The sequence below is a fragment of the Heliconius melpomene genome, chromosome 8 (assembly GCF_056956725.1).
Source record: "Heliconius melpomene rosina isolate 202511_hmr_F chromosome 8, ASM5695672v1, whole genome shotgun sequence".
Lineage (NCBI taxonomy): Eukaryota > Metazoa > Arthropoda > Insecta > Lepidoptera > Nymphalidae > Heliconius > Heliconius melpomene.
Genome location: NC_140396.1, coordinates 345338 through 372499, shown reverse-complemented (window position 1 = coordinate 372499; position 27162 = coordinate 345338). Strand labels below are relative to the sequence as shown.

The window sequence follows — 27162 nt, the reverse complement described above, 5'->3', positions numbered from 1 at the left end:
TATTATATTTTTTTTGGTTAAATTTTCAAATGGTAATGATATGTACCCATTCATTACATTCGGCAGAAATTATTCCCTATTATTATTATTAAATAATTATCAAGACAAAGGGCGGCGTTCAATTCCGCCACTTCACACTAACCCTACTCCGCCTACCCTGCTATATACGGGATACAGCGTGAAGCTTAAAAAAATCATTCTAGATGTAATATAAAAAACTAAAAGTTCAAGATAAGGATATATTATATAGGTACATTATTTTATATTACTCAAGTATAGTCACAAGTAGACTTTAAAAATAATACAACGCAATACAACCATGACATAAAAAACAAAAAAAATAACTATAACAGTTTACAGATAAAAAAGTAATCGCAAAAAAGAGTATACCATTTTGGCGCCATTTCCAATTGCGTTAAGTCAAGCGTCAGTCTGTCGTCGCCTCGTATTTACAGCGCACGCGCTATTCAACCACCTTTATTTATTTACTTAAGCGCTTTCGAAGTCGTAGCGCGTCTACGAATATATTGATTTTGCTTTATTTTCACTTATAGTTTGTGATTGTGCATTGTTGTGTTGTACAGGATATCGTAATTGTGTGCGGGTTTTAGAGAAACGTAAGTAAATTTATGTTAATGCTTTTCAAAAAGATGTAAAAAAATATATTTCAGCTACCATATTTATTATGTATTTTTTTTAGTAGACGTGATATAATAAAAAATATTATTTTAACAAACAAATAAGAAATAATACTTAATTGTCTTTGCCTTTTCATATCTTCTATTACATTGAACAAAAAATATATCAACCAAGGTGAAAGTAAACGCAAAATTTGTTTTTTGTTTACATTATTACGGACAATGATTTTTGATTTCATTTTTCGTATATTATTCACACACATTATTTGAAATTGACAAATATTTATAAAATAATTAAATTAGTACATACTTTACGTAATATTTATTTATTTTTTTAAAATGAAACATATTATAAAATGACATCTAAGTATAGTTGAAAGTAAAAAAAATAATATACAACATAAAACGCAGTATTTTTCTTGTTATAATTATTGTTAGTCTTAGATAAGTATTGCTAACTAGATACGCTCTACTAGACACAGAGGACATCGCGGTATGTTTTTACTTCTTAAGTCATTTATAAATATAAAAACTGTTAAATTAACTAAATAACTGCCACCGCCCTTCCATGTAATTTATATACAAATGTTTATAGCAACATTTAAGTTTGGTTTGTATTTTAAATTATATACTAATTAGATATGCAAATTTATTCTTTTTCTGCAATGTTGATACTCCTCAAGTTTAACTTAAGTTTAACTTTAGAAAATGTTTATTTGGTAAACATCATAAGTTTTTACTTTTCCACTTATTTACTCTTTTCATGGAAAAAAAGCGAAAGACAAATTGATGAATCTTTAAATTCTTATATAATTCACTTCTATTACGCAGATTAATTTCAAACAAAATTGTAAAGATTTACGATAATCAACATCGCCTAACGGCCTAACAACAATTCTAAATGTTACATACAAATCATATTAGATAAAATAAAAGAATCACAAGTCTTTTTACACAGGTATCTACCCAATTTTATAGTACCTACATTTGAACATAAACATTAAACATTTGCTGATTGGTTCAATATATTTATATTAAACCAATCAGCAGTTGGAAGACGTTAGTCGAGCGTGGCGACATTGAATAGGTTGCTTTAACCTTTTTCTTTTTAAGAAAACTTACATTTTTCCGCTACAGTCTATCTCTATACTATAGCATAGTTGTATTCGCGTTCGATAATCCTTTATCCAGACACTTGCAGTTCCTTTTAAAGCGAGACTTTGCTAAACGACGGTTGGTGAATAAAATTATTTTATAGCCGTTTTTCTGTCTTCTAACATTAAAGATTATAGTGCCTATATAGTGCCTTTATAGACAGAGGGATTTTTTAGTATTGGTCATACTATCTGCATTATGTCCAGAAACAAATTACTTTAAAACGATTTACCATAAACGTCTATGATCTATATCATGATAACAATGGTTGCGTGAAAAATACAAATTATAAGCAAAATACTAAATTGCATAATAGCCTTGATATCCTAGGAATGTATTTTCCTGAAGTGCACCTATCATGTTATTTATCTATTAAGCTCTACATAGCCTTTAAATAATTCAGCAAAGACTTAACAGACTTCCGTTCTACAGAACGGAGAATGGAGAATAGAGTATCTTAAAACTGGGGTCCCAGATTCCCTCTCTCTACCCTGCCTTATGCAGATACAACGTGTAGCTTTAAAAAAACCTTTTAAATTTATAATGGCTTCGCCGCGTGATCGAATTCTCAACTGGAATCAGTAATTCCTAAGCACAAAAACAATTACGACATTGAGTTTCGCCACTTAACACGCAATGTCTTGAAAATTGAACGAAACGTGGGGAACAGTGTCTGTACACTAGATTAACTCTACCTACCTTGCGGGATAGAGCGTGAAGCTAAAAAAATAGTAAAAAAAAACTATAATTCGTCGTCTAAATGATAGCTCTTACCAGAAATACGTCCTAATCAGCGCAACAGCGATGAGTAACGTCGCGTGACAATTGCGAGCGACAGCTTCTTCAATTAGACAATTTGCACATTTACTTACTTTATTTCATTGCAAGACCCATTTTACGGTTCTTATTTTTTTGTTAAAAAGTTTAGAAATTTAAAAGGAATAGAAATTAGTAAATTATAATTGAGATATTGGAACAGGCCAATTTAACTCACAAGCTGACTTGGTTGACTAAATCAGCTTCACGCAGTATTCCGCACACAGCAGGGTAGGCAGAGGGAACCTCGTGTTAATACACTTCTTTCTGCCGAATTGCGTTTTGAGTAGCGGAACTCAACGCCGCGCATTGCCTTGACATCAGAGCGAAGAAATGAAAATATAAATTTATATAAATATTTTCTTTTCTCGAGTGAGGATCCTACCCTTAACCAGTCGATTTTGCAGCACACTTTGTGTCACGACTGGCCTTTAGACGATTTACAATATTCTTCGTCCTCCTGGCATTAATACCGGCTATTGCCAGGGTCTGCCACGGCTTACAATATTATATCTATAAATATTTTTTTTAGCTTCATGCTGTATCCCGCATATAGCAGAGTAGGCAAATGAATTTAGAGTTGAGGCACTCCGTTCCTATCAAGACACTTTCGTTCCTTTCCACCTGATTCCGTAGGTATTGTGTGCAAGTGGCTAAACTTAACGGCGCGCTTAGCCTCGTTACGAGAGCGAAAATGAAAATGTTAAATATTTCATTTACTCGAGTGAGCATCAAACTCACAACCTATCACGTTAATAGTCGTATGCGTGTGCCTAATGTCACGTCGATTTTCTTTTTAATTCCTGTGAAGTACATAAAAATACATAATTTTATATTTCTTCACTTACAGTATGACCAAAAAAAAAATGTATGAATATATCAATATACGTCATTCTGCCATTAATCAATGTAATGACACGCACTCACTTACTAATTAGCATATAATGGGTGGGAACTCGAGGTGGGGGTGCGCGTGCGCGTGCGCCGGCGCCGCTGGCTGTTTTCACGCACAGAGACAAAAATGTGAGAATATTGCTGCAACATAGTAAAATTTCTTTGTGTTTTTCTTTAGACTTCTATTATTAAACATAATTCATGTGATTGGTTTTCTTATTTACCCGATAAAAAATTATTTTGTTGATTTAAAATATATTAGATTTTTTAAACTTTATCAAATTAAAGTGAATGTAATAATTATTACATTTGTAAAGTTAGGTACTGTTGTTTGATTTAATAGAGGCAGATTTGTATTTTCAATATAGTATTTCCTAGTTGTAGCTTAGCAAGGTATTAAGATTAATTTATATTTATTTAGATTAAGTAGGCCGATAGGATCGTTCTCACGCAAGGTTCATGAAAAATTACTCATTAGATACAAGAAAAATACACATTCGGTATAGGTATATAGTACCTTTTTTTTTATTGATAAATAGTTACTACTAGTGATATTTGTGTATTTTGTAGCTGCTCTCGCAAAGTATATAATTATAATTCTACAACAGCTTAAGAGGTGTCTTGTCGATTTTCTAATTCCCGTAAAGAGGATGTCCTGTTTGCGTCTCAAATGCCCTGAAGTCAAGATTTCTGGAGTCGTTTACTCAATTTGTAACAATGACAATGTATTTCGTGTGGTATTGATGCGACCTTGACGTGTTGTTCTTGGGCTGTCACTTAATTAATAAATTTGTCACGTTTTCGTATCCTTTAAAAGTGTAAATATTTATTTCAAGAGCCTAGCTAGAGCTAAATGTGAGAATATTGTCGTTTTATTGAATTATATTTTTTTTGTGGAAATTAAATTTAAATTATTTAAAATTGTTAACATCACAGTCAATGCTACCTATTTTGTTCTAAGATGATGGTTAACAATACAAAAAATGTTTCAATTTTATTTTATACTAATAAACTGTCTTAAATACGCTATACGTTGGAGAAGATCCAACAATCGCTTAAGTGGGCGTCATTAAACGTTTACCAATGTTTTATATTAGCTCACTCTACGAGATCACCATTGATTACTTACAGTTATGTTGTTAACCTATTTCCTGTAATCCTGTGAACTCATCATTCAATAGATTGATAGACTAGTGTATGCTTATTAATGTTGATGTTATATTTAATGAACAATGAGCTACACGCTGTATTCTAAATGTGATCTTTAAATCCAATAATATTGTAAAATAAGAAGCTATCAAGAGCGAGCCCAGCTCGTCGGACCAATCTCAGAATTGCAGGTCACCGTTAAGTACAACATCTAAATGTTGACAAATATAAATTTACAGGCGTATGCATTCAATTTGTATGATATGAACTCAATTTCCACGGGAAGTACCCTATATGTTTTAATACAAAATGCAAAAAAAACTATGCAGTATTGCCTGTATCTTATCTAAATTTGACTTAAAAGCTTGGTTTTTCCTTTTTTTTCAAGGGACCATAGACCTGGATGTTTGATATTAATTACAGCTTAATATCTATACTAGATCTCGACATAAATGGTATTGACAGACGGAGAACAAAGTAATCCTATAAGGATTTTTTTCCTTTTGTAGTATGGAACCTTCAGATACAAAACTTATCGAGTTCTAAATGAAAGAACCATATGTTATTTTAAGCGTTCCATTTAAAAGGTAACTTTACGAGTAAAATCCTTTATCAACAGGTGGGATGGGCGTTTGACTGAATAAGGCATTATGTTCCGGCAGCTGCCCGGACGTGCTATTGTATTTGCACACTTTTATCGGACTGACATGTATTACATATAGATACCTATATATCTTTAATGTGACAAGAATGGGCAGCAGGGTAGGCAGAGGAAACCCAGTGATAAGTCACTCCATTCCCCACTTTTTGCTTAATTTTCGATATTGCGTGTTGATTGAGCTTAAATCCCGATCTAATTAATAAATTAATAATTTATTGATGGCAACAGTATATTACTGAAAGGTTTTATTATTTTCTAATTAAGAATTTATTAATTTATTATATTTTATTTATGTTTGATATTGTAGTTTCACGCTTTTTCCCGCATATTAGGATAGACAGAGGAAACATAATGTTTAAACACCTGTTCCTCACTTTTCGCCAAATGTTCATACATTGTATTATATGTTAAGTGTCCGAAACTTAACTTTTGTGTACTAAAGAAAATTAAAATATAATTCTCCAAGTGGGGATTGGACCTACAACCACGACGATATCCCACTGCGTTGCCCTTTCTATTCCTTATGCGTAAAAAAAAAGAACCCCCTATTAATATTTCATTTGTCATGCTTCAACTTAACCCTTTAAGCGATGAGTTAACCAGGATATGCATACATATATGTGTATTGTTGTGTGTGCCGCACATAGCAGGGTTGGCGGATTGGTACCTGGGTACTTAGTGCTGAGACACTTTCGTTTCCCAGTTTCCGCTGAATTCGGATTCTGAAGACATTGCGTGTTGAGTGGCGCAACTCAACGCCATATTTTACCTCGTTACCGAAGTAAGGACATAAAAAGACAAGTTCAGATATATAAATTTCCTAATTTATGTTTAAAAACGTATTGCCTTGAAAAATCTATTATCTTGTCGTCGACTTAATCTGAATGAACTGTAGAAATGGGTACAATGGAAATGATTAATTGTCATTTTTATTTCATAAACAAAAGAATTCATTATCTTTTTTATAAATAAATAAATAAATAAGTAATTATAATTTTTATTTAATAAAATGGAGAATAATTGAAAAAAAATAATCTTTTTCTATGGAGAAGTTGTGTGACTTATCTCTTAATCATAATAATGTTTTTTTGGTCCCAAGTTTATTTTAAAACCTTTACAATTACTATATTCTCTTACTTTAGTGTTCGTAAAACTAGAAAATAAATTTATTTTAAGTATCAGTGTAACAGATTAGACAGTTGTCCGACCCAGTTTCTGCAAAAGGGGTCCCACCTGCTTCGCCCCTGTTTTTGCGTTGGGGTGTTTGAGGTCAATGACTTCTTTTGTGAAGGTCAACGTACGATTACACTTTGTATTTATAAAATGAATACTTTTAAAATAACCATATTAATTGATGATTGTTTATATTTTATTATATATTTGTGTGTGAAGGACAGGGCGGTGCGCGGGGAGTGGATTGTCTTAACAGTCTGCCGTGCTATACAAAAAAAAGAAAGCACAAAAAATTTTTACTTAATTTTTGTTACAATTTACCTTCTTAGTATTACTATTAATATATTTGCCAATTTAAAATATAGAAATTCTTACTTGTTTCAACATAATTTTTTGTTATTGTAGGCAGACAGAATTTAGTGTTAAGACACTGTTCTCCACTTTAAATTCAATTTCCGAGACATTGTGTATTGATGGGCGGAACATAACGCCGCCCTTTATGTGGTGTTGATCTTATAAGAATAATAAATTTTTAGATCTAAATCTATTTGTTACTGATTATTATGTACATATGTACATATAAGTAAGTAGGTAAGAAATCCTATGCTTATATAAGCATAGGATTTCTTACCTATTTTAATTTAGTTTGGACTTTTGTTCAGTTGTAGCGACGCGCTGTTGACCCTTTTAGTGACCCTGCAGTAACAGTAACACACCTAGTCCCGGCCATTCAACCGTGATATCGTTAACTATTCAGCTACCGATATACCGATTTGGGACATTGTCATTATAAATTATTTAAATTAAAATGATGTTATTTGTCTATACCTACACCTACATAAGCTTACGTTAATTTTAGAATAATTTTTATATTCCTCTAAATGAAAATAAAAAGATTTCAATATAAATACTCAGTTAACTATTTTTATATAATTTTAGAAAAGACGATGATGATCTAAAAATATAAGGAATATCATAAAAAAAATATTTTTTATGTTAGCCAAAGTAGTTATAGTGTATCTATAACAAAATATTTTAGAAAGTTGAAATCATATGCAAGGCAGTTGATCATGACCAATTACCATAATTAATTAACAATTAAGCAGTAATTTGACGTGAAAATTAAAAATGTTAACTCAGTTTTTTCATACAATAGACTTTAAATAAAAGTAAAACAGACTACACTTCATTATATTTATAACAAATTAAAAATTACAGTAAAATGTGTTAATTTGTTAATGTTCTTAATTTTAAAGCATTCGAACTCCGAAGAGTAGCGCGCATTGTTAGATTGTAAACGCGACGATTGTGGGTTCGAATCCTAGTCCGGATAGTAAATTCTTTTCATCTCCTGGCTCTGGTAATAAAAACGGCGGCGCAGGGTTCCGCCACTCGAATGTGAGGTATGGAGCTCTGGTAACGAGGCAATGCGCGGCGTAGAATACCGCACGCCTCCTATTTCGATGGAAAGTAGGGAACGGAAATGTCTTAATGAGAACGAAGTGTTTTAACACTTAGTTAATAAATTCCCTCTCCACGTTAACATAGGGATATTACTTGCGTCACATAGTGCTTCGCAAGCATAACGTACCTACTCGTTTAAATCAAGTTGTAAGCGTTGTTATCAATGAGTAAACAAGCACACCTTTTAGCTGCGGCTTATCACTATCACGCAGGGCTATGCAAGTTTACTACAGGCTTTAGAAGAATATTAAAATTCTAACTTTGTTGGATTTCATTATTTTATGAACCTTTTCATTATAATAAGTATTTTAGTGTTTCCTGTATAAATTTAACTTCAGTTAAATGTTACCTCAAGTCAAAAGCAGTTTCTTAACTTCACACTATGTCTCTCAATTAGTACAATACGCAGAGGGAACCTTGAAGCCTAATGTTAAAACACTCCGTTCCCATTTCTATTTTCCGCCAAATTGTGGCCCCTGGGGCACGATCTGGCCTCAGAGAAGCAGATTCATTTTATTATATTATATCGAAACATTAAGATGACTTTAGCTTCTTATTTGGCAAGGATTTCAAGTCTCGATAAGAGCGAAGAAGTAAAAATTTATGTCCCCGTGTGGGAATCGAATCCACAGCAAGTAACTTCTTTTTGGCAACGATTCAAGTAGGTAATTATTTAACTTTGAGACAAATATAACGTCACCGTGAAAAGTGGGTTATTGTAAGAAACAGTTTTTCATTAAGTTATTTAATCTATTTTTTATTTAATTATAATCGTTGTTATCATTGCTCCTCGTTAATTAAATAAAAAAAGCAATATAAGGCCATATGAGGTCGTCGTGGCGCAGTGGCAAAAGCGTGTGACTGTAAACGCGGCGGCTGTGGATTCGATTCCCACACGGGGACATAAATTTTTACTTCTTCGCTCTTATCGAGACTTGAAATCCTTGCCAAATAAGAAGCTAAAGTCATCTTAATGTTTCGATATAATATAATAAAATGAATCTGCTTCTCTGAGGCCAGATCGTGCCCCAGGGGCCACAATTTGGCGGAAAATAGAAATGGGAACGGAGTGTTTTAACATTAGGCTTCAAGGTTCCCTCTGCGTATTGTACTAATTGAGAGACATAGTGTGAAGTTAAGAAACTGCTTTTGACTTGAGGTAACATTTAACTGAAGTTAAATTTATACAGGAAACACTAAAATACTTATTATAATGAAAAGGTTCATAAAATAATGAAATCCAACAAAGTTAGAATTTTAATATTCTTCTAAAGCCTGTAGTAAAAAATGACAAAAAAAAAAAAAAAAAAAATGCGTGGCGTTCAGTTTCATCACTCAACACGCAATGCTAATAAACTTCAACGGAAACTGAGGTATCGAGTGCATTAACATTAAGTTCCCTCTGCCTTCCCTTATTATATGCGGGATACAGCGTGAAGCTGCAATCAAATCTGTATCCAACCGCAATGTCGACTAAACACTCCACCATTTCGCCAGAGGAGCTGAACACTGATTGTGTTGCTATAAATAACGTGATATAACCGGGACTTATTCAATGTAGGTAGGTATTTGTAAAGCATTACAATATGAATAGCGGCGGCGGAAGCTCGCGATATGAGTGATGCAGATACTGGCGTCGGCTTTGAAAGCTATCTGATCATTATTTATTTGCTAAAGAAATGAATCGACTGTAATTTGTTTGATTTTCAGCTTCTCGCTTATTCCCGTATAGCGGGATAAGTAGAGTGCACTTAGTGTTAATACTGCGTTTCCTACACACCTTCCGAATGACGAGACCTTGCGATAATTTACGATGCATTTGTCTAGTGGCGGAACCCAACGCCATGAATGATTGATTGGTGTAGGTTTTTCTTTGACACTTTTTACTCTCATATTCTAAGAATATATCAATATGTACGAGAGTAATAATCTCTAGTGATACGGCTCTCCGTTCTTGTGAAGTAAAGTAGAGATACTTTCTTAACATTTACACGGTATGTACGAGTATGTTATACTTCCCAACTGTGCGAAAGTGACATCATATTGGCCATTTAAAGAGATATTAGATTACGAAAGTAATTGAGATGAGAATAATAATTGCGTTGGACAAGCGGACGAAGCCACGCGGGGGCCACTAGTATTAAATATATTGTTTGTTGTTTCGTTAGTAACTTTCGTTGTTCCACCACCAAAGCTCGACAAAAGCTCATAAATAAAATGAACTCTTAAAAGTGTTTACATGAAGCACTCAACATAAATTTTATAGAATAGTAGAGTGAGTCACAAAAATATGAAAAACTATAACTTTTGTAAGTGGTCTAGAAACATTTGAAGCCGTTAACACCTCGTAACCCTATTGTAAACACTCAAACGTGAATAGATGAAAACATGAAGATAAAGTATATTATTTTTTAACCGACTTCTGTAAGAAAAGGAGGTTATCAATTCCTCTGTATTTTTTTTTATGTTTGTTACCTCATAACTTTTGACTGGGTGAACCGATTTTGATACTTTTTTTAGCACTTGTTATTGAAATAAAAATATTGGATAAATCATAAAATATGTTCAAAGTAATCGTTAGGTATGAGATTTTGTTTGAGAGTTTTGTGTTTCCTATCTTTTACTGGGACGTGCGCATAACTGTGACAGTGGGAATCCCTCTCTGGGGTACTTCTATTTATATATATACTAGCGACCCCCTTGCGGCTTCGCCCGCTTTTACTACTGGATTATTCATATAATGTATGTTTGCAAAGCACTTAAGATAATGTGAAAATTAATGAAACCCTAATGCAACCCGCATTTTCGTAGTTTCAATAAGGATTTTCCAATTGTTTTACACAGCAAGGATTTTTTAGTAGGTACCGTAATTTTAAATCTGTGCTACTAATCTTTTCAAGTACTTATTAAAATATTTTTAAATGACTATTTTTAGATAGTTAAATGACTATTTTTAAACCAAAAAAACCCAAATATATCGCGCTGAAATAATACATTCAACTCCAATTATCAAATACGTGCAAACGCATCTAAATCTTCGTTGCTATGCCTCTATAGCGGTCGGGTCTTTTTTCCAACTTGTGGTTAATGCTGAAGAGGGTATTCTGTCCCTGATGAAAAGCAAGCACTATGTGGCTGCCTGTGAGGAAAATTAAATAGAATGCATTGGCCGGGAATCGAACTCGGGCCCGCGTGGCAGGAGAGCATTCTACCACTGAACCACCGATGACTGCTCATGACGCGCTTGTATAAGCAAAACGTCGCGGGGCGGCAAGGATGTTTTGATATTGTAACAACTTTTAAAGTACTTATTAAAATGAAAAAACGGTAAAAGACAGTTTTGATCTACATTAAATGGCCAACGTAACTAATATACTTATTTATATGCTGAGAGTAAGGGATAAGTGAAACTTGAGTAACATACAGCTGATGTGTCAACGGCGGGATGTGTCAACAATTAAATGCGTTTTTCTGTAAAACTATTAGCAATTTCGAAATAGTGTGAAAAGCAAATTTTATCTTCGTTTAACGTAGAAAATTAATAAAGTATTTTAAAGGATAAGGATTAATACCATTATGGAAAAATATGACTCACAATAAAAAAATATATTGAAATTACTATTTTTAGACAGAAATATGATCACTACACGTTATCCTTAAAAGATAAAAATATGCTCTCGCGGACTTTTTTGTAGATCTTATTAAGAGGAACAATACTCCAGTACATTATTTTCATGTAGTACTTACCATTAAAGCAGCGCATGCGCGAAAGTGTCTCAACGGGTAGGACTTTATACACATTTATCGTATTTATGTTAATTTACATAAGAATGTACAAATAATAAACTATATATAAACCTTCCCTGAGAAATACTCGACCTAATGGTGAAAACTGCATAAAAATCCGTTGGGTGGTTTAGAAGAAGAAGAGTTAGAAAGTTCAGACAGACACGAAAAGCGACTTTGTTTTATAAGATATAGGATGTTATCACAAAGTGTAGGTTATTTATATAAACATACATAAATTCCATAAAATTTAACTTAATTACTTTTATTTATCGTAGTTGATTGACATTCCAAATCAGTCTATATTACTCGCACTTATATGAAATCGTGTCATACCATTTTCCCATAACCTACAATAGTCCTTTGTAACGGCACCAGAGGTGCCTATCGCCCTATCGCCCGTCGATTATCCACTGACACACTGATGTGGAAGGGCCGTGATTTCAATTATAATAAGTTGACGTGATGCTATTCAGCATTCATATATTTATATGAAAGTATTGAGTATGAATCAGGAGAAAGTTATTGTATTTATTATCACTTATTAGGTTCTTGTTTGTTTTCTTGTTTTCAATTAACTGAAAAAATTTAACTCGGGCCTTTTGGAGGCGATACGTTCAGATCTTTATATCTACATTTTCTAAAAAGATACTAGTCGTAAATAATTGTAGAATAATTGTAGAAATGTTAAAATTAAAAATTATACATCACTCGCCTCTTTATCTGCGTTGACTTTAAAACGTAAACTGAAAAAATCTATTGTTCCCGTTCCAAAAAATCCGTTCTTAGTGCTCCCCTTCACTCCTCAACTTACCCCAGCATACCAAATTTCAACTTCCGAGTGTCGTAAATAAAGATAGACATGCCATCAGTAAATGAAGATAGGTATAACTATTATAAGTGTAGACTACAGTCGGTCGCGTCTCCAACTGGCCGGCGGGCGGTGGTGGCGGTGGTGGCGGTGTGCAGGGCATCTGCAGCGTGCTAATGCAGCGCGTGCGTCGCTTACTCATCGCCGCGTTACTTACACCACGTATACACTATACGCTTAGATCAGTCATTTTTTCTTACAGAATTATATTGAGATCTCCTTTTTTCTCTGTTTTCCGCCTTATTGGCTCTAAATCTATTATCTACTAATATAATAAAGTTGAGTGTTTGGTTGAAAACGCTAATCTTAGGAACAGAAATTGCAAAATGATTCTTGGATAGTTAGTCTATTTATCGAAGAAGGCGGTGGTAAATATTACATCATATCGTTTCGATGTAACTCACTATAAAATTTGGTAATACCTTTTGTTCACGCTGTATCCCGCACATAGCAAGATTTGAATGAATGAGGAAGAACGAGGAAATGAATGAATGAATGAGGACTATTAAGCATTTCATTTTCTGGAGTGAGAATTGAACCGACAATTGTCGCGTTTACAGTCACAGGCAAGATACCCCATGACCACCTTAATACATAAATTTGACAAATTTTTTAGAAAGTCATTAAAAGTTGAATATAGACTAAGAAAATTGTCTTAATTAACAAATTTTGAAAATTTTCATGAATCTTCTTATTATGATTTAAATGAATTATTGTATATCGCATGTGTGTAAACACCATAACGTAAACAATAAACTGCCTTATAGACTGGCAACCTGGCTGAGGAATGTTGGTACTTCACATTGCATTATATGACAAGCATTCGAAATCATGGTGTCAGCAAGGTGCTATCAATTCTAGGTTCTGGTAGGCACCTTTCGGGGCCTTGTGGAACGGAGCGTCCTAACACTATATCCCTAACACTATATTCTCTCTGCTTATCCTGCTATACACAGGATACACTGTGAAGCTAAAAAAACTCTAGTAGGTACTCTATGCCACCTTACGTAATATTTACAAAGCTATTGCTATCAATTAGTATTAGCAGTGTGCGTTGCAGTGTCTGATTTCAAGGTTTACTGGAATGAGATACCGAAGTGTATTTGTAAAGTAAGACCTGGCGGCCGGCCGTCACTGTTTATGATAGAACGTGAGGCATTGGGAACCTTGCGGTTATAAAATATGGAAAACTGATATAGTTAGGTTATAAAAATAACCTATTTGTATAATAGGTATTCGTTACAGTTGTTGTTCTGTTCAAGGGCTCGTGGTGAGACATATCATAAACAATATTTGGGTTTAAAAACGTAGAAATGTATTTTTCCAATGCAAGTTAAATGATGTTTATCCTGGCTATGTTAACAACGTATTTGCGGGATGCGACGTGACGCTAAAAATATATGTTACCAATAGTGAATGTATAAATACAATATAATTATATTTTTTATTAATATAACATCCATATATGGTTATTATTAAAAGAAATTATTTTGAAAAACATTTGTTTCAGCCGGCTACTGCTTCGAGGTGTGGGAACTGCGATGGTATGCTGCTCGCGTGGGTGCTGCGCGCCGTCGCGCTCGCCCTCCTGCCCTTGCCGCTCAGCGCTGATGTTATATTCAGAGTGCCCGAAGTTGTGGTGCGTTTAGACTGTTCTTTGAAAGTATTATAGTCGTGGCCGTCCTGAAGTTAGCTGCAGAGGGCTGTGTTTCATTTTATGTTTTTTTTTTACTTTCGATTGTTTCTTTCCCGAGGCAGGCAATAACTTCAGGGCCGCCGCAACTCGCGAACGCACTGTTTGAACTTTGCTACAAACGAATTTTACTGTCAAAGTATAAAACATATAATATGTGCTTACTTATAAGTCTTATAACGAAACAAACTAAAAGAACTTTAATATAAAAGTTTCAAGCAATTGGTATAATATAATCATGATCGGGTTTTTCTTTAATTGTCCTTTTCCACACCGTACTATGCTTTAAAACTATACTACTAACTACTACTACTACTACTACTACTATACTACTAACTTGCAATGTTTCGAAGAAGATGAAAATAATTGCCTTCCCCAAGTGGAAATCGAACGCGTCGCTTTTGGAGACGCTATGCCACTACGCTATGATGTCCTCTATATATTTATAGTCAAAAAACCTTTCAGGTACGTCCAATATCAGGAGCGAAGTCAGTAGGCATAGGGCCGAGCAACAGCAGTCGTGCCAACGACTCTGATAAGCTGACCGAGCATGAGGTGGAGGTGCAGTACGAGGAGTACTATGTGGAGCACGACATTTCCACCACGGCGGCGAGGCGGGCTGCTGCTGGATTGAATATTGACGAAAGTAAGTGTTTATACTTACATACTTTTCACTACTTGAAAACAACCGACTGACTCGGCTAAATTAATATATAGTAGAGCTCGAGCCATCAACACAAATTCAACGATGTATATTTCATCAAAATCCTTAAAAGTGACAAGGAAACAAAGGAACTCCACTAAAATCCACTCACCCTTTGGTCTTCACCGCAATCGGGTAAAAACAGTTTCATGTGTATTACGAATGACCTGGCCAGTGTGAACTGCTGTATTAGAAATAATACCATTGTATAATGTGTTTCTTAGTTAAATTTATTTTATTAAGTAAGAGCCAGTAAAGAAAATGTAGACAAATTCTAAATGATGATAAGCCCTTTATTTATAATTCTTTCAACATTATAAGCATAATGCTATAAGCACTTTTTAAAATAGAACCTATGGGCTTTATATCGTAGTCAGAGATCCGAAGTAACCTACTTACGTGCCGTTGCGCGTTCGTAAAAAGTATGTAAGTGCTTCAGCTTGGCTTGGATTTCGTAAACACTCTAATGTAAGTGAAGTAATGTAATTTTGACAAGTGTAGAATTAGGTCGGCGGGATTAAAGATGAATTTAGGCAATTGTTGCCAAGGTTGGTCTAAAATGGCTCAGCTTATACTATCTATATTAGTAATATCAAAAAATTTAAATTTATTTAAGTGAACACGCTCATCTCAGGAACTTTATGTGTATATTTTGTATTGGCCTATTACCTTTGCTGGAGAATAGAAAGTTTTTATCGGGAACACATAGTTAACATAATATAACGAAATGAAATACCTCGAGGCTTTTACAGGACTTACATTTCTTCCAGAGCTAAATACCATTGAGCTAGTACAAAGTATGTCTTAAATTCTAACAGGTTCATATTGACATACGTATACAGTTCTTAGTTTTGACCAATAAATCACACGGACGTTGAGTTCCGCAACTCAACTCGCTTGAATGTCTCAAGAATTTCATCTGATCAAGCAATGCTGAAGTTGGATTGAAGCTTACTTACTTTAGTTACTTTTTTTACAGGGTGCCTTTATTTAATTCTAGTTAATATTTAAAAAATATATATTAAACTTTGTTGAGTTCTGCCACTCAACACGAATGCCTCCAGAATTCGGCCGAAAGGGGGTGAACGGAGTGTCTTAACACTGGCTTCCCTCTGCCTACCCTGCTGTGTGCGGGATACAGTGTGTAAACTAAATCACCCTAGACAAGACTATATCAAATTATTATTTATTCTAAAATGCTTTTACAATAAAAGTAGAGTCGTTTGTCCGTATGTAACAGTAATTGATACTAAATAGTGAGTTACGCTCGCATACCACACTTCACAACGAGTACAAAACGAAGAAGATTAAAATCAAAGAGTGAGGACACAGTGTCCAGTATTAAAAGTACTTGTAATGACTCAGCATAGTAAAATAGACTAGTTTTAATTATTGCTATAGTTTTTATTGCGTTTAATTGGTCGCTAAAATTAGATTGCAAATCAACTTCACGCTGTATCCCGTACACGGCAGGGTAGGCAGAGGGAACCTAGTGTTAAGACTACTCCGTTCCCCACTTTCTGCGGAATTCTGGATGCATTGTGTGTTGAGTGACAGGACTCAACGCCGCGCTTTGCCTCGTCACCAGAGCGAAGAAATGGAAATAAACGTAAATAAATATTTCACTTCCTCGAGTGGGGATGGAACCTACAACCTTCACGTTACAGTCACACCCTTATGCCGATGCGCCACGACGGCCGCGATATTTATAGATATTGCATAGAAAATATTACTAACTTATAATTGTAGTTTATTTCAAACAAAACGAATGCATACCGCAAGTTTAAGTTTGTTAACTTTTATAAATTATACTTCCCGTTGGCATACGATCCTGAAACTGCTACGGAACCCTCGATATTTTAAAGTTTAACGTAAAACGTATTTGTTGTTTCACAAGTTTTTACAATAAGTGCAAATGACAACAATATATGATGCATGTGGTGTATTTCACATAATTGTGTGCTTGCGTGTGCACGATTATCTCGAAATTAAATAACTGTGCAATGTTCCCACAGCCCTTGTCAGTTACTGCCGTATTATGTTAATCATGCTTGTATTTAACCTGAATAACACGAAATTTCAATTCTTCAATTTTATTTATTAATTTAGCTCTTTCGCGGTGTTATGTTCCACTGCTGAATACACAATGCTGCCATTCGGCAGAGTGTGAGCTGGAAGTGTCTTAATGGGAACGGATTTTCTCAACACTAGGTTCCCAGGTTCCCTCTGTCTAGGGTAAACTAGGTAGGGTGTAATATCTAATTAATGCAACACAATTATAGTAAATTCTAGTACCTTGTACTTGAAATCATCGTGTAATGATTGAGATCATCGAAATCACATCATCTTTAGTCACTGGATTTATATCCCCGTCAATTCTTTCACACTGCACAACGGATGTTAACACATTTTTGTTTATACAATTTTTCAAAGGAAATTGCATGTGTATGTACAATATATATCGTATTGTGTTTTTGAAAAAAAAAACCGGATAAGCGCGAGTTGGGCTCGCCCACCGAGGGTTCCGTACAAAAATTGGAGGTCTCGAGGTTTTTCCGAAATTCAGCCTTAGCTTACCCAGAGCCCTTTCATCTTACTTAAACTAGCGACTTTAATAAGGAATTTTGCCCCCCTTTTAAGATAAAATATACGCAACCTTAACAATACGAAATAAAAATAATAGCAGTATTGTTAACGTCTCATACTCACACCGACACTCGGTCACGAGAAAACTCATTTTGAATGACGACTTGCATTCTTTAATTGCGACAATTAACTAGGTGTCACTTACAGCGGCAGAGTTAAGAAGGAGTTAAATATAAACAAAAGGTACTTACAGACAAACAGATTTGATATAAGTTTAATTTATTTCTTGATTATTATTATTTTTGCTTCGCTCTGCATTCCGCATATAGCAGAGTGGGTAGATGGAAGCTAGTGTCAATATTCTAGACTCCGTCTGCCACCCTTAGCCCAATGATAGAAACATTCGCCCAGTGTTGACCATCGGAACTTAACGGCGCGCTATGTAACCAGAGGCCGGAAATGAAAATAATACATTTCCCATGTGTTGTTTTGTTTCCCAGTGGGAAACGTGTAGTGTGCGTGTATCTTTCATTTTCATTTTTCATGAATTGTTTAAGTACCTGTTGTTTCACTTACAGGTGTAACTAGCGTAATGACTAGAGACACAACGTGATTGTAATAACATCTACCTAAGTATTTTAATGTCATGCACTAAAAGTCTAAATAAAAAATACACTTTTTTTGTCTTCACTATCTACCACACCCGAAAAAAGTAGACAGTAGACACACAGACATTCTCTTGAGTTTCGGAACTTAATACCTCTTTCTATAGACCTGTCTAAAAAAACCAAAAGATAAATAATTATTTATATATTTTCCGAGCAGAATTGGAACCCACACTCATGTTATGTTCAGTATTACTGATTATAATACAATTGTTTTATAATAATGAACTTGCAAAATATTTGGTAAGTCGCAGTAATACGGGTGATAGTGTCGATATTTGGTAACTGTAAAAAGTTTTTTTTATGTTACAACAAGATAGAGGTGTAAACATGATGAGTGCGGGTTCCATTCCCAGCTGTAACCGTATTTTAAATTACGTAAAGTGGGGAACGGGATGTCTTAACATTAGGTTCTTTACTATGTTCAAACAAATCTAGTAATAGAGTCAACATTATTATATACAGAAACCCTAATATTCTAAAGGCCTTGTAAAATACGTTTCTGTTAGCGTGACATTCAGGTAGATTATATTAAAGTTAAAAAGTTGCGTGATTTCATTTAGCTTATCGCTCGTTCAGTTGTAAAAAGAAAACAAAATTTATGTTTGAAGAGACCTTCGTCACAGTGGGACAGCGTCTGAGTCTGACTGTAAGGTTGTAGGGTCGATTTCAACTGAGGGGATTTAATTATTATTTTTGTTTCTATTCACTTGTTGTATACTCTATTTTAGGTATTTTTAATGTTAATATTATATTTCAATATTACATTTACTTTCTTAGCTTGTTGTTTCGTTACCTGTTTTAACGATCTTTATTATTGACGAGATGTCATAACTAGGTCATAACATGAGATGTCATAACTAGGTCATAACATAATACTACATATTAATAAATTTAATAAAAACAGTGACCTCCATCAACATAATGTAAGAAATAAAAATAAGCTTGCTGTGCCCTTCTCTAGGCTCCATAAAGTGTCTCACTCATTCGTAGGTCAAAGTATACACTTTTATAACAAACTTCCAAACGACGTGGTTAATTTATCACTGAACAAATTTAAAAAAGTGGTAAAGCACAGGCTCTGCCAAAAAGCATATTACTCTGTTAAAGATTATGTTCGCGATAAAGATGTTTGGAAATGAGTTGCTCTATTTCTAAGTTAAAATTGTTAATTGTAATTTGTAACAAATGTTGGCATTTAAAAAGAGTGGCCATGAGTTTCTTTGCCTGTATCTTCTCATGAGCTCAACCATTTGAACGGGCTTTTTTCAAGTCAAAATTGCAAATTTTTTTTTTGGTTATTTTGTTTTGTATTTTTTTTTTTCTACTTTATGACATGTCCAAGTAAATGTTAAGCATTTTTATGGAATAAAGATATTTTGACTTTGACTTTGACTTTGACTTTAGGAAATTTTCTAAAGTAAGAGAAACATTTACTTAAAAAGACTTTAAATAATTTATTATTTTACATTTCATGACAATGCTCAATATGTCTTTGTAATGTACACTCTGCACTGTCATATCATGCAATGGTAGTCCTGCACCTTACAATTATGTCACACTGACAATCAAATGGCAGCTAATTGGATGAGCTCATTATACTTACATATTGTGTCAGTCATGTCACCAAGGTTGTGACTGACAGTTGGTCAGTGTCACACTGACGCAAATAGTGTTCAGTACCCAGAAAAGGGTTTAATTGATTAAGAAAATATATCATAAGAAAGATTTATTGACGTCAAACTTTTGCAGTTATTTGTTTATAACTGTATCTAAATTATTCAGTTTTTAATTCCGTTGTTTTCATTTTCTTTATGCTAATGTATTTCGCATAACGCAGGGTAGGCGTGGGAACCTTTTCGCCTAAATATTGAAATATTACGTGTTGAGTGACACAACTTAACTCCGCGGTCTCCCTTCTTTTAAGGATCTAAAATATATTTTTTATTCTAATTTGAATATGACCTAATAAAGTTACTTATAATCTTATTATACTTTTCTACAAAATGCAAAAACCATAAAAATAAAATTAACATCTGACGCAAACGCGTAAAACAATAATCAACATACGTTAAAGTGACCCAAGACCACAAGACATATTGCATGCGGAAGGCTAACGAAACGAATCACGATGATATCATCGCTTCACCCCAGTACTTGCTGGATTTCCGCACTCAGTTCTGGATCGATAGCATCGCCGGTCGCCCTTTACGAGCGTAATGGCGCCGACGGAGTCCGCCGCGGTGTTAGATTACAATAGCTTTGCTTATCACTTAGTAGGTGTTATTCTTTAAGACATCTTACAGTTACTTTTAAAAGATTAATTTGTTTTAAATTTATGTTAAGATTTTTAAGTTTTATTCGATTTCTTCAAAAGCTTCCTCTTGATATTAAAATTTAAATTAATGGAGGCCGTAATGGCGCAGGGGCACAGGCCAACGACTGTCAATGCAAAGGTTGTGGATTCCATTCACTCTTGGGGGAATGAAATATTTAATATTTTTATTTCTTCGCTCTGGTAACGAGACAAAGTGCGGCGTTGCGTTTTGCTCCTCAACAAGCAACGCCTCGAGAATAAGGTGAAAAGTGGGAAACGCAAGTGTCTTAATCAGAACGGAATGTCTTAATACTAAGTTCCCAGGTTTCCTCTGCGTACACAAGCGAGCTAACAAAAAACATTAAATTAGTAAAATTATAGTAATGATTATTGAAAACACGGGCGTTTTAGAGTAATTTAAAAGTCAAAATTATTTATACTGTATTCATAAATTAAAAAAAACACGAATATAAAATAATAATAAGAATAAATAAAAGTTTACTCAGAATGTATGCAAATTTTATTCATTATTTCGCAAACAAAAACTTCACTAATTTTAATACTACCTTGAGAAGATTTACTACTTACTTATAAATTGTTATAAAATTGTTATTATTTATATATTCACTTTGAGAATCTTTATTCAATGCCAGTAATATTTGCAACATTTATAAAATGTTAATTTGTATACTTCGAAAATACGCTGTTTATATTTTAAGTGTAAGTTTAAAATAATTTCTAGATTTAATACTTATAAAAATCTTTATTTATCTTCTATACATTGCTGAGTGGTTGGCAGACAACTTACAGCTAAAACTATGCTACGCGGCGTAGAACGCTGTAATTTGGCATATATGTAGGTTCCCTATATTTATTTGTCTCTTATATTGAAAGGAAACTTACTGTTAAGGCACTTCACTCTCTAATAGAAACTAGAATTTGCTTACAAATACGTATTAAGTAGGAAATTGCTACCTTTTAAAGTTTTAAGTACTCAATGGCTTAGTATTGTTAACACAAAGCTTTTCCACTTAACATTCTAAGCAAGTGCATAACACGGAAAAGGGGGGGGGGGGGTGGGTAGCCCGTACGAAGTCCATTGTGAAAGTAGCGCGATGCACTTTGCAAATGCAGATGTGTTGTCTTGGGAAATTTTACTTTTCATTGTTGATTATAATGAAAAATATATGAAAATACAGAAGTTTAAAAGAATAACATAATTTATGAATAAATCATTGTTTATTGCAAGACTTAATAAGAGAGAGTAATGGGAAAGAAGTGATTAAAACAATTAAAACAAAATCATTAACAGCTACCAAGTAAAAATGAAGTACTAATGGTGAAGTCATCATTTACTTTATAATATTAATGATATGTTAATTTGTCTTCATATAGATTCAACTGAGTTTTTATACTTCTAGACTCTAGAGTGTAGGTTACTTAAAAGAAATGTGGATAAATTCTTATTTAAAACAATGCCAAACTTACATTTTATTTGAAAATAACATTTATTCTGTGTGTGAGGATGCAGTCTACTCCTTTTACAATGTTCACATATCTCTTGCACGCTGTATTTTTTTTACCTATGGTAATTAAAGTAAATATAATGATATTATAGTTAGATTTTAACTGACAACCATCGTGCACGCATCGTCATCGTTTTGATCATTATACGCAAAATTGGGCTGAAATGTCTTAACAATATGTTCTCTGCACCTACCCTGCTATATACAAGACATACAAACAACAACAAAAAAAATAATAAGCATGTCTCTACGTACATGTTAATGTTTGTTTGTCGCGATAAACAGAGGATGATACTTGCGTGCAAATTATAAGGTATCCCGCCCGAAGGCCGCGAGGCGCGGTCCTGCACTCGTCATGGCGGCCATGGACATTATTATGTGATTGTTCGCAAATGACACGTCATTTGGTGACTCTATCATTGATAGGGCTTGAAGCCGCTATCGTCATTATATTTAATTTCTCTTCATAAACATTTTAAATCTCTAATAAACATTTTTAGAGATAAAGCCGTGGAGTGGCGGAACTTAATGAAATGAAAATAAATTATTCCTTCGAGTGAAAATCGAACCCATAACAGGTTAAATTTATATTTCTTATAAGCACATTTACAAGCAACATTTTTACCTTAACGTAAATTATATTTCGTACTTATGATATAATTTTACAAACCGCCTTTTTTATTTTGTGTTTTTTATTATAGGTTGTCGATACATTTAGCAAAGTATCTAATCTCACGCACGAGTGACTTCTATTTTATAGAAATCACTGTTGCCTTCGATTTGTCATCGCTACGTTTATAGTTTTTTCATTTTTGTTTTGTAAAATTCAGTATTATTTATTTAGTTTTAATGTTGATGACATTTTTATATAAGTAAAATGTTTAAACAAAATATTTAGAATAAGAAAGAAGATATATGTACAGGTATATGCAGGAGGACGCAGCGTTGGGTTACCTAACCTAGCCATTCAACTCGCAATGTGAATTTGAGGGTAAAGAAGTCCTAAGAGACCCACACACTTTCTTTTATGAAGCAGGAGAAAATTGATATATTAATAATGAGCTCTCGAATTTCTTTGCGAAATGTATTAAAACTATCAATACAAGAGGATCCCAAGAATGATATTGCTAAATGCTACAGTAGAACACCCATGAAGAAAACTGTTATGAGTACGATTTAGTAATAGGGAAAAAATGTATAGAATTTTATTGTATTATATAATTCATTATTATTCAAGAGTCAAAACTATTGAAGGAAGATATATTTTTAGACGTGTGGCGCGTATGGGAACATTATAAAGAATTTTATGTTAGTTTAACGTTTCGAATACTCTACAATTATTTTAGTAATTCTTAAGAGTGAACTAGGTTATAGGTGTAAAAATAATAATATACTTCTAATATGATGGTTTAACAAAATAACTTCCGTATTCATTTGAAATATTAATCACACATAATAAAAAATATATAAATAGCTTCGTTTTGGCATAAACCTATACCTAAAGGTTGGTATACAAAATAAAAAATTTTCTACGACATATTTGACAAAAGTTAAGATTATCTTACTTATACTCGATGGAAAATCAAACTCATATACGAGTACACCTCCAACCAAATGAATGTTACCAACTAAATTATGTCTTTACAATAATCTGATTACCCCAACATCGACTTGTAAAGCCTAATTGCGCACCCGCCATGCATTTTAAATACATTCAATAATATGAATGGCGGGCAAATTATAAAAACCAGACACCATTGTTCATCGCGTTACACAATAAGATATGCCAGTCTTACGAATGTCAGTGTATGTCATTGCGATGCTATGGGGAGGTCGGCGTCCGGGACTGATGAATGATGGGAATACTGAATGAGGCTAGACTTGCTTCTGTTTCGTGATTTGTCTTTTTATTGTACTTTTCAACCAATGTCGTTATCTACTTATAGATGGTAAAATTGATTACACCTTCTCGAACTACTAACTTAGTTTTCCTTAAATTTTAGTAAGTGTAGAGTCACTAATTAATAGTTTAATTATAAATTATAAACAATGACAACTTACTGTAAAATTGTTCTGTTTTTCAGTTTTAATAAAGGTTAAGTAACGGGACCTAATATTATCTAATCTTACTGATGTTTAGTAGTTTTAAGAAAATACCTGAACTTTGAATATAAATATCTGTATCTCACTGTAGTTGATTAGCCGACGTTAGAAAGTAAATTATGAGTGTAATTAATGAATAAACCATCTTCTTTAGTAGTAAATAATCGTAAGAGAGAAATTGAATGGAAAACGGATATTAAAAAATAAAATAGCTTTACATTATATTCCTCCTACAAGCGGGATAGTGTGAACTATTTTTATGTTCATTTAGTCTTATTATACCGTGCATCTTATTATACTACACTACATCAAAATACTTCCTCAGTTCCAGACCCTCCGCCAGGATGTGGAACATGCTCTCGCCGGGAAATGGAGTACTGTGAAACTCGAGTGCTCGCTGACCACTGTTGCTGCGAGCGCCACTACCTGCCTGAGCCGTTCCCCTGGCTGCCCCACACGTGCTATGTGGGCCCCCACCGGTGCAAACCCCTGGCCCATGACTGCGTGAGATACGTGAGGCTACGTGACTGTTGCTGCTATAAGAAACTTGCTGCTAGATGTATGTCCTTTTTAACTTACCATATCAATGCCATACTGTCCATAATAATGAAATGAATCGGTACGGAAAGAAACCTTGTTGTGGGATGGCTCTCTAAATTAGAGGGACGATGACTTCCTTCAATAATATTTATATTTTGGGTCCGTCCTCAAATGGACATGAAATGTACTTATTACACAATAAGTTTTCCAATATTTTTAACTCTTAATAGCTAAATATTGTTCAGTTTGCGTTTATTATAAACTATATAACTTCTGAAATATACAAACCAAGATACAAAATATTAACTATAATATTTTCACGGGTCATTTCGCGAGCATTTCGCGTAAAACTAGAATAATGTCCTTACTTTCCTTACATTTAGGGTTGCACATCTGGTCACACGGTGACTGGAGCGTGGCGATGCCTCGTGACGGACTACTCAGCTCTCCGTTAGGTTAGTCGCGATATGACCTGAGAAAATATTAAGTAGAGAATTAGACATGTGTTTTGTGGAATTTTGCTTTTTTTTAACAGTATTTGTTAGATAATGTGCTGTCATTTAAAAGCTTAGCTAGTTTAGTCATAGTATAAGTAGTTGAAAAAAATATTCCTATTTTCATATAAAAAAAGTATAAACAATTATAAAATAATTTAAAATGATAATAAATAAATTCCAGGGAAGGGGATACTATCGAAGTCATCACGACTGAGCGTAGGGGGAGTGTCTCTCCTCCTGCTGTCCATGCTGCTGTTCGTAGCGTACCTGTGACCCACCCCGGCGCGCCCCCCCGCGCCTACACTCGTCTGATCTCACCTAAACACTCAACGAAAGATCGCAGGTTCAAATTCGAATTAACTATCAAAGTAAGAATACAATATTTGCTAACAGTATATATAATTTGGCCTAGTTGTAAACTTTTAAAAAATATATTCCTAATAGCGTTTTATGTAAATAACTTACTTAAAGCACACATCACGTTACTATAAACTTACAATAATATCTTACTGTACGTATGGTTAACTAAATATATTGAATTGCTAAATTGTATTCATAATAATTGTTAGATTAAAAAAAACGTTGAAGTGAACTATAATCTGTTAACTTATTTAAAAGAAATTCGCCTTCCTGGCTACACTTAGGACATAATAGCCTTTTTTATATCTTCTTTGGCCTAAAAAGATAATTTTGCAATTACGCACATATATTTACTATTTAGAAAACATAGAGTGACTGTTCACTTCGTCTCTGCCTGTAAAAATTAAAAAATGAAGTTAGCACTTTAAAATATTTAGTTAGCTACAATCTTTAATTATTTTAATTTATTCGTAAGTAAATTGTTGTTTATTTATTGTTAGTCCCTGACGCCAAAGGTGCACTAGTGTTAGGTTACCGACGGCCCCCATGCAATGAGGGTCGCAAGTTCAAATGCAAGTAGATGTCTTTGTAATGCCCCATCAGTATTCGTAGAATAGTATTGAAATTTCTTTTTATAATCTTTTTACGTCATACAAATAAACTTTAAAATTATACTTATAGTATACATTATTTAGATTTGACGACTAGTCTCAAATCTTAAGGAGAAAGGAGAATTGTGTTACCTGGTTCACTGTATTCTCTGTATCGCACAATACAATGCAGATGATGTAATTTGTTGCTTATTTAATTTTATTTTGTAATATAAATATAGCGCAAATAATTAATTAACATTATCATTTTCAACGTCTTTTGTTTTATTATATTAATTGTTATTTGTATGACGTAAGATTTTTTTTGTATGTATATGTATCTTGTATGAAGTAATGCTTAAATATAGTATTAAATAACTATTGTAACATAATTATAATATATAACTTTATTTTTGTATCACATTTCAAAACAAAATATTTTTCCACTTAAACGCTACTGAAAGACTAGATTCAATTATATTTATTAAACTATTCTTATTCATATATAAAAAATATATTTATGTATAAATAATTACTACATTTGAACTTCTAAATGTAAAATTTTAATGAGAATAAATGTTGAAAATAAGAGTTACCAAGTAAAATAGTGTTTCATTTTCTTTCCGTCTCAGTCAGTAGGTAATGTATAAAAAAATACCTTTAGAAATATTGTAAGACATTGTAAATTAATAAGTGACAGATTTAGTAAATTATTAACTACATATTATCTAGTTTTGCGTTTTGTTTTGTTAATTTATATTGGACGTTATGAGTAATTCCATTTTTTTTAAATTTCCTCCTTGACTACAATTTTTATGAGAGACTAAACTTGCAACTAACTCTACGATTTTTTTTTGTTTATTAAAGAAAAAAAAACAATGACACTAAGCCACCTACCTAACGACATACTGCGGAAAGTTTTGGCACTAAGATTTCTTTGTAAATGAATATTGGAGAGATAGTTGTAACTGTAGT

The 27162-nt window shown here is 33.5% G+C and overlaps 1 protein-coding gene across 2 annotated transcripts; it reads left to right on the top strand.

Moving 5' to 3' along the window:
- Window positions 1-474: 474 nt before the first annotated feature.
- Window positions 475-26792, top strand: LOC146536588 (uncharacterized). 2 transcript variants are annotated; one of them, XM_085189628.1, is made up of 6 exons: window positions 476-617; window positions 14118-14246; window positions 14766-14946; window positions 24526-24759; window positions 25124-25195; window positions 25419-26792. In XM_085189628.1, the coding sequence occupies exons 2-6, from the start codon at window positions 14154-14156 to the stop codon at window positions 25508-25510; spliced, it is 672 nt and encodes a 223-aa protein (XP_085045754.1). In that variant the 5' UTR covers window positions 476-617; window positions 14118-14153; the 3' UTR covers window positions 25511-26792. The 2 variants fall into 2 exon arrangements, with proteins under 2 accessions (XP_085045755.1, XP_085045754.1); XM_085189629.1 differs by lacking the exon at window positions 25124-25195 and having other exon boundaries at window positions 475-617.
- Window positions 26793-27162: the final 370 nt, after the last annotated feature.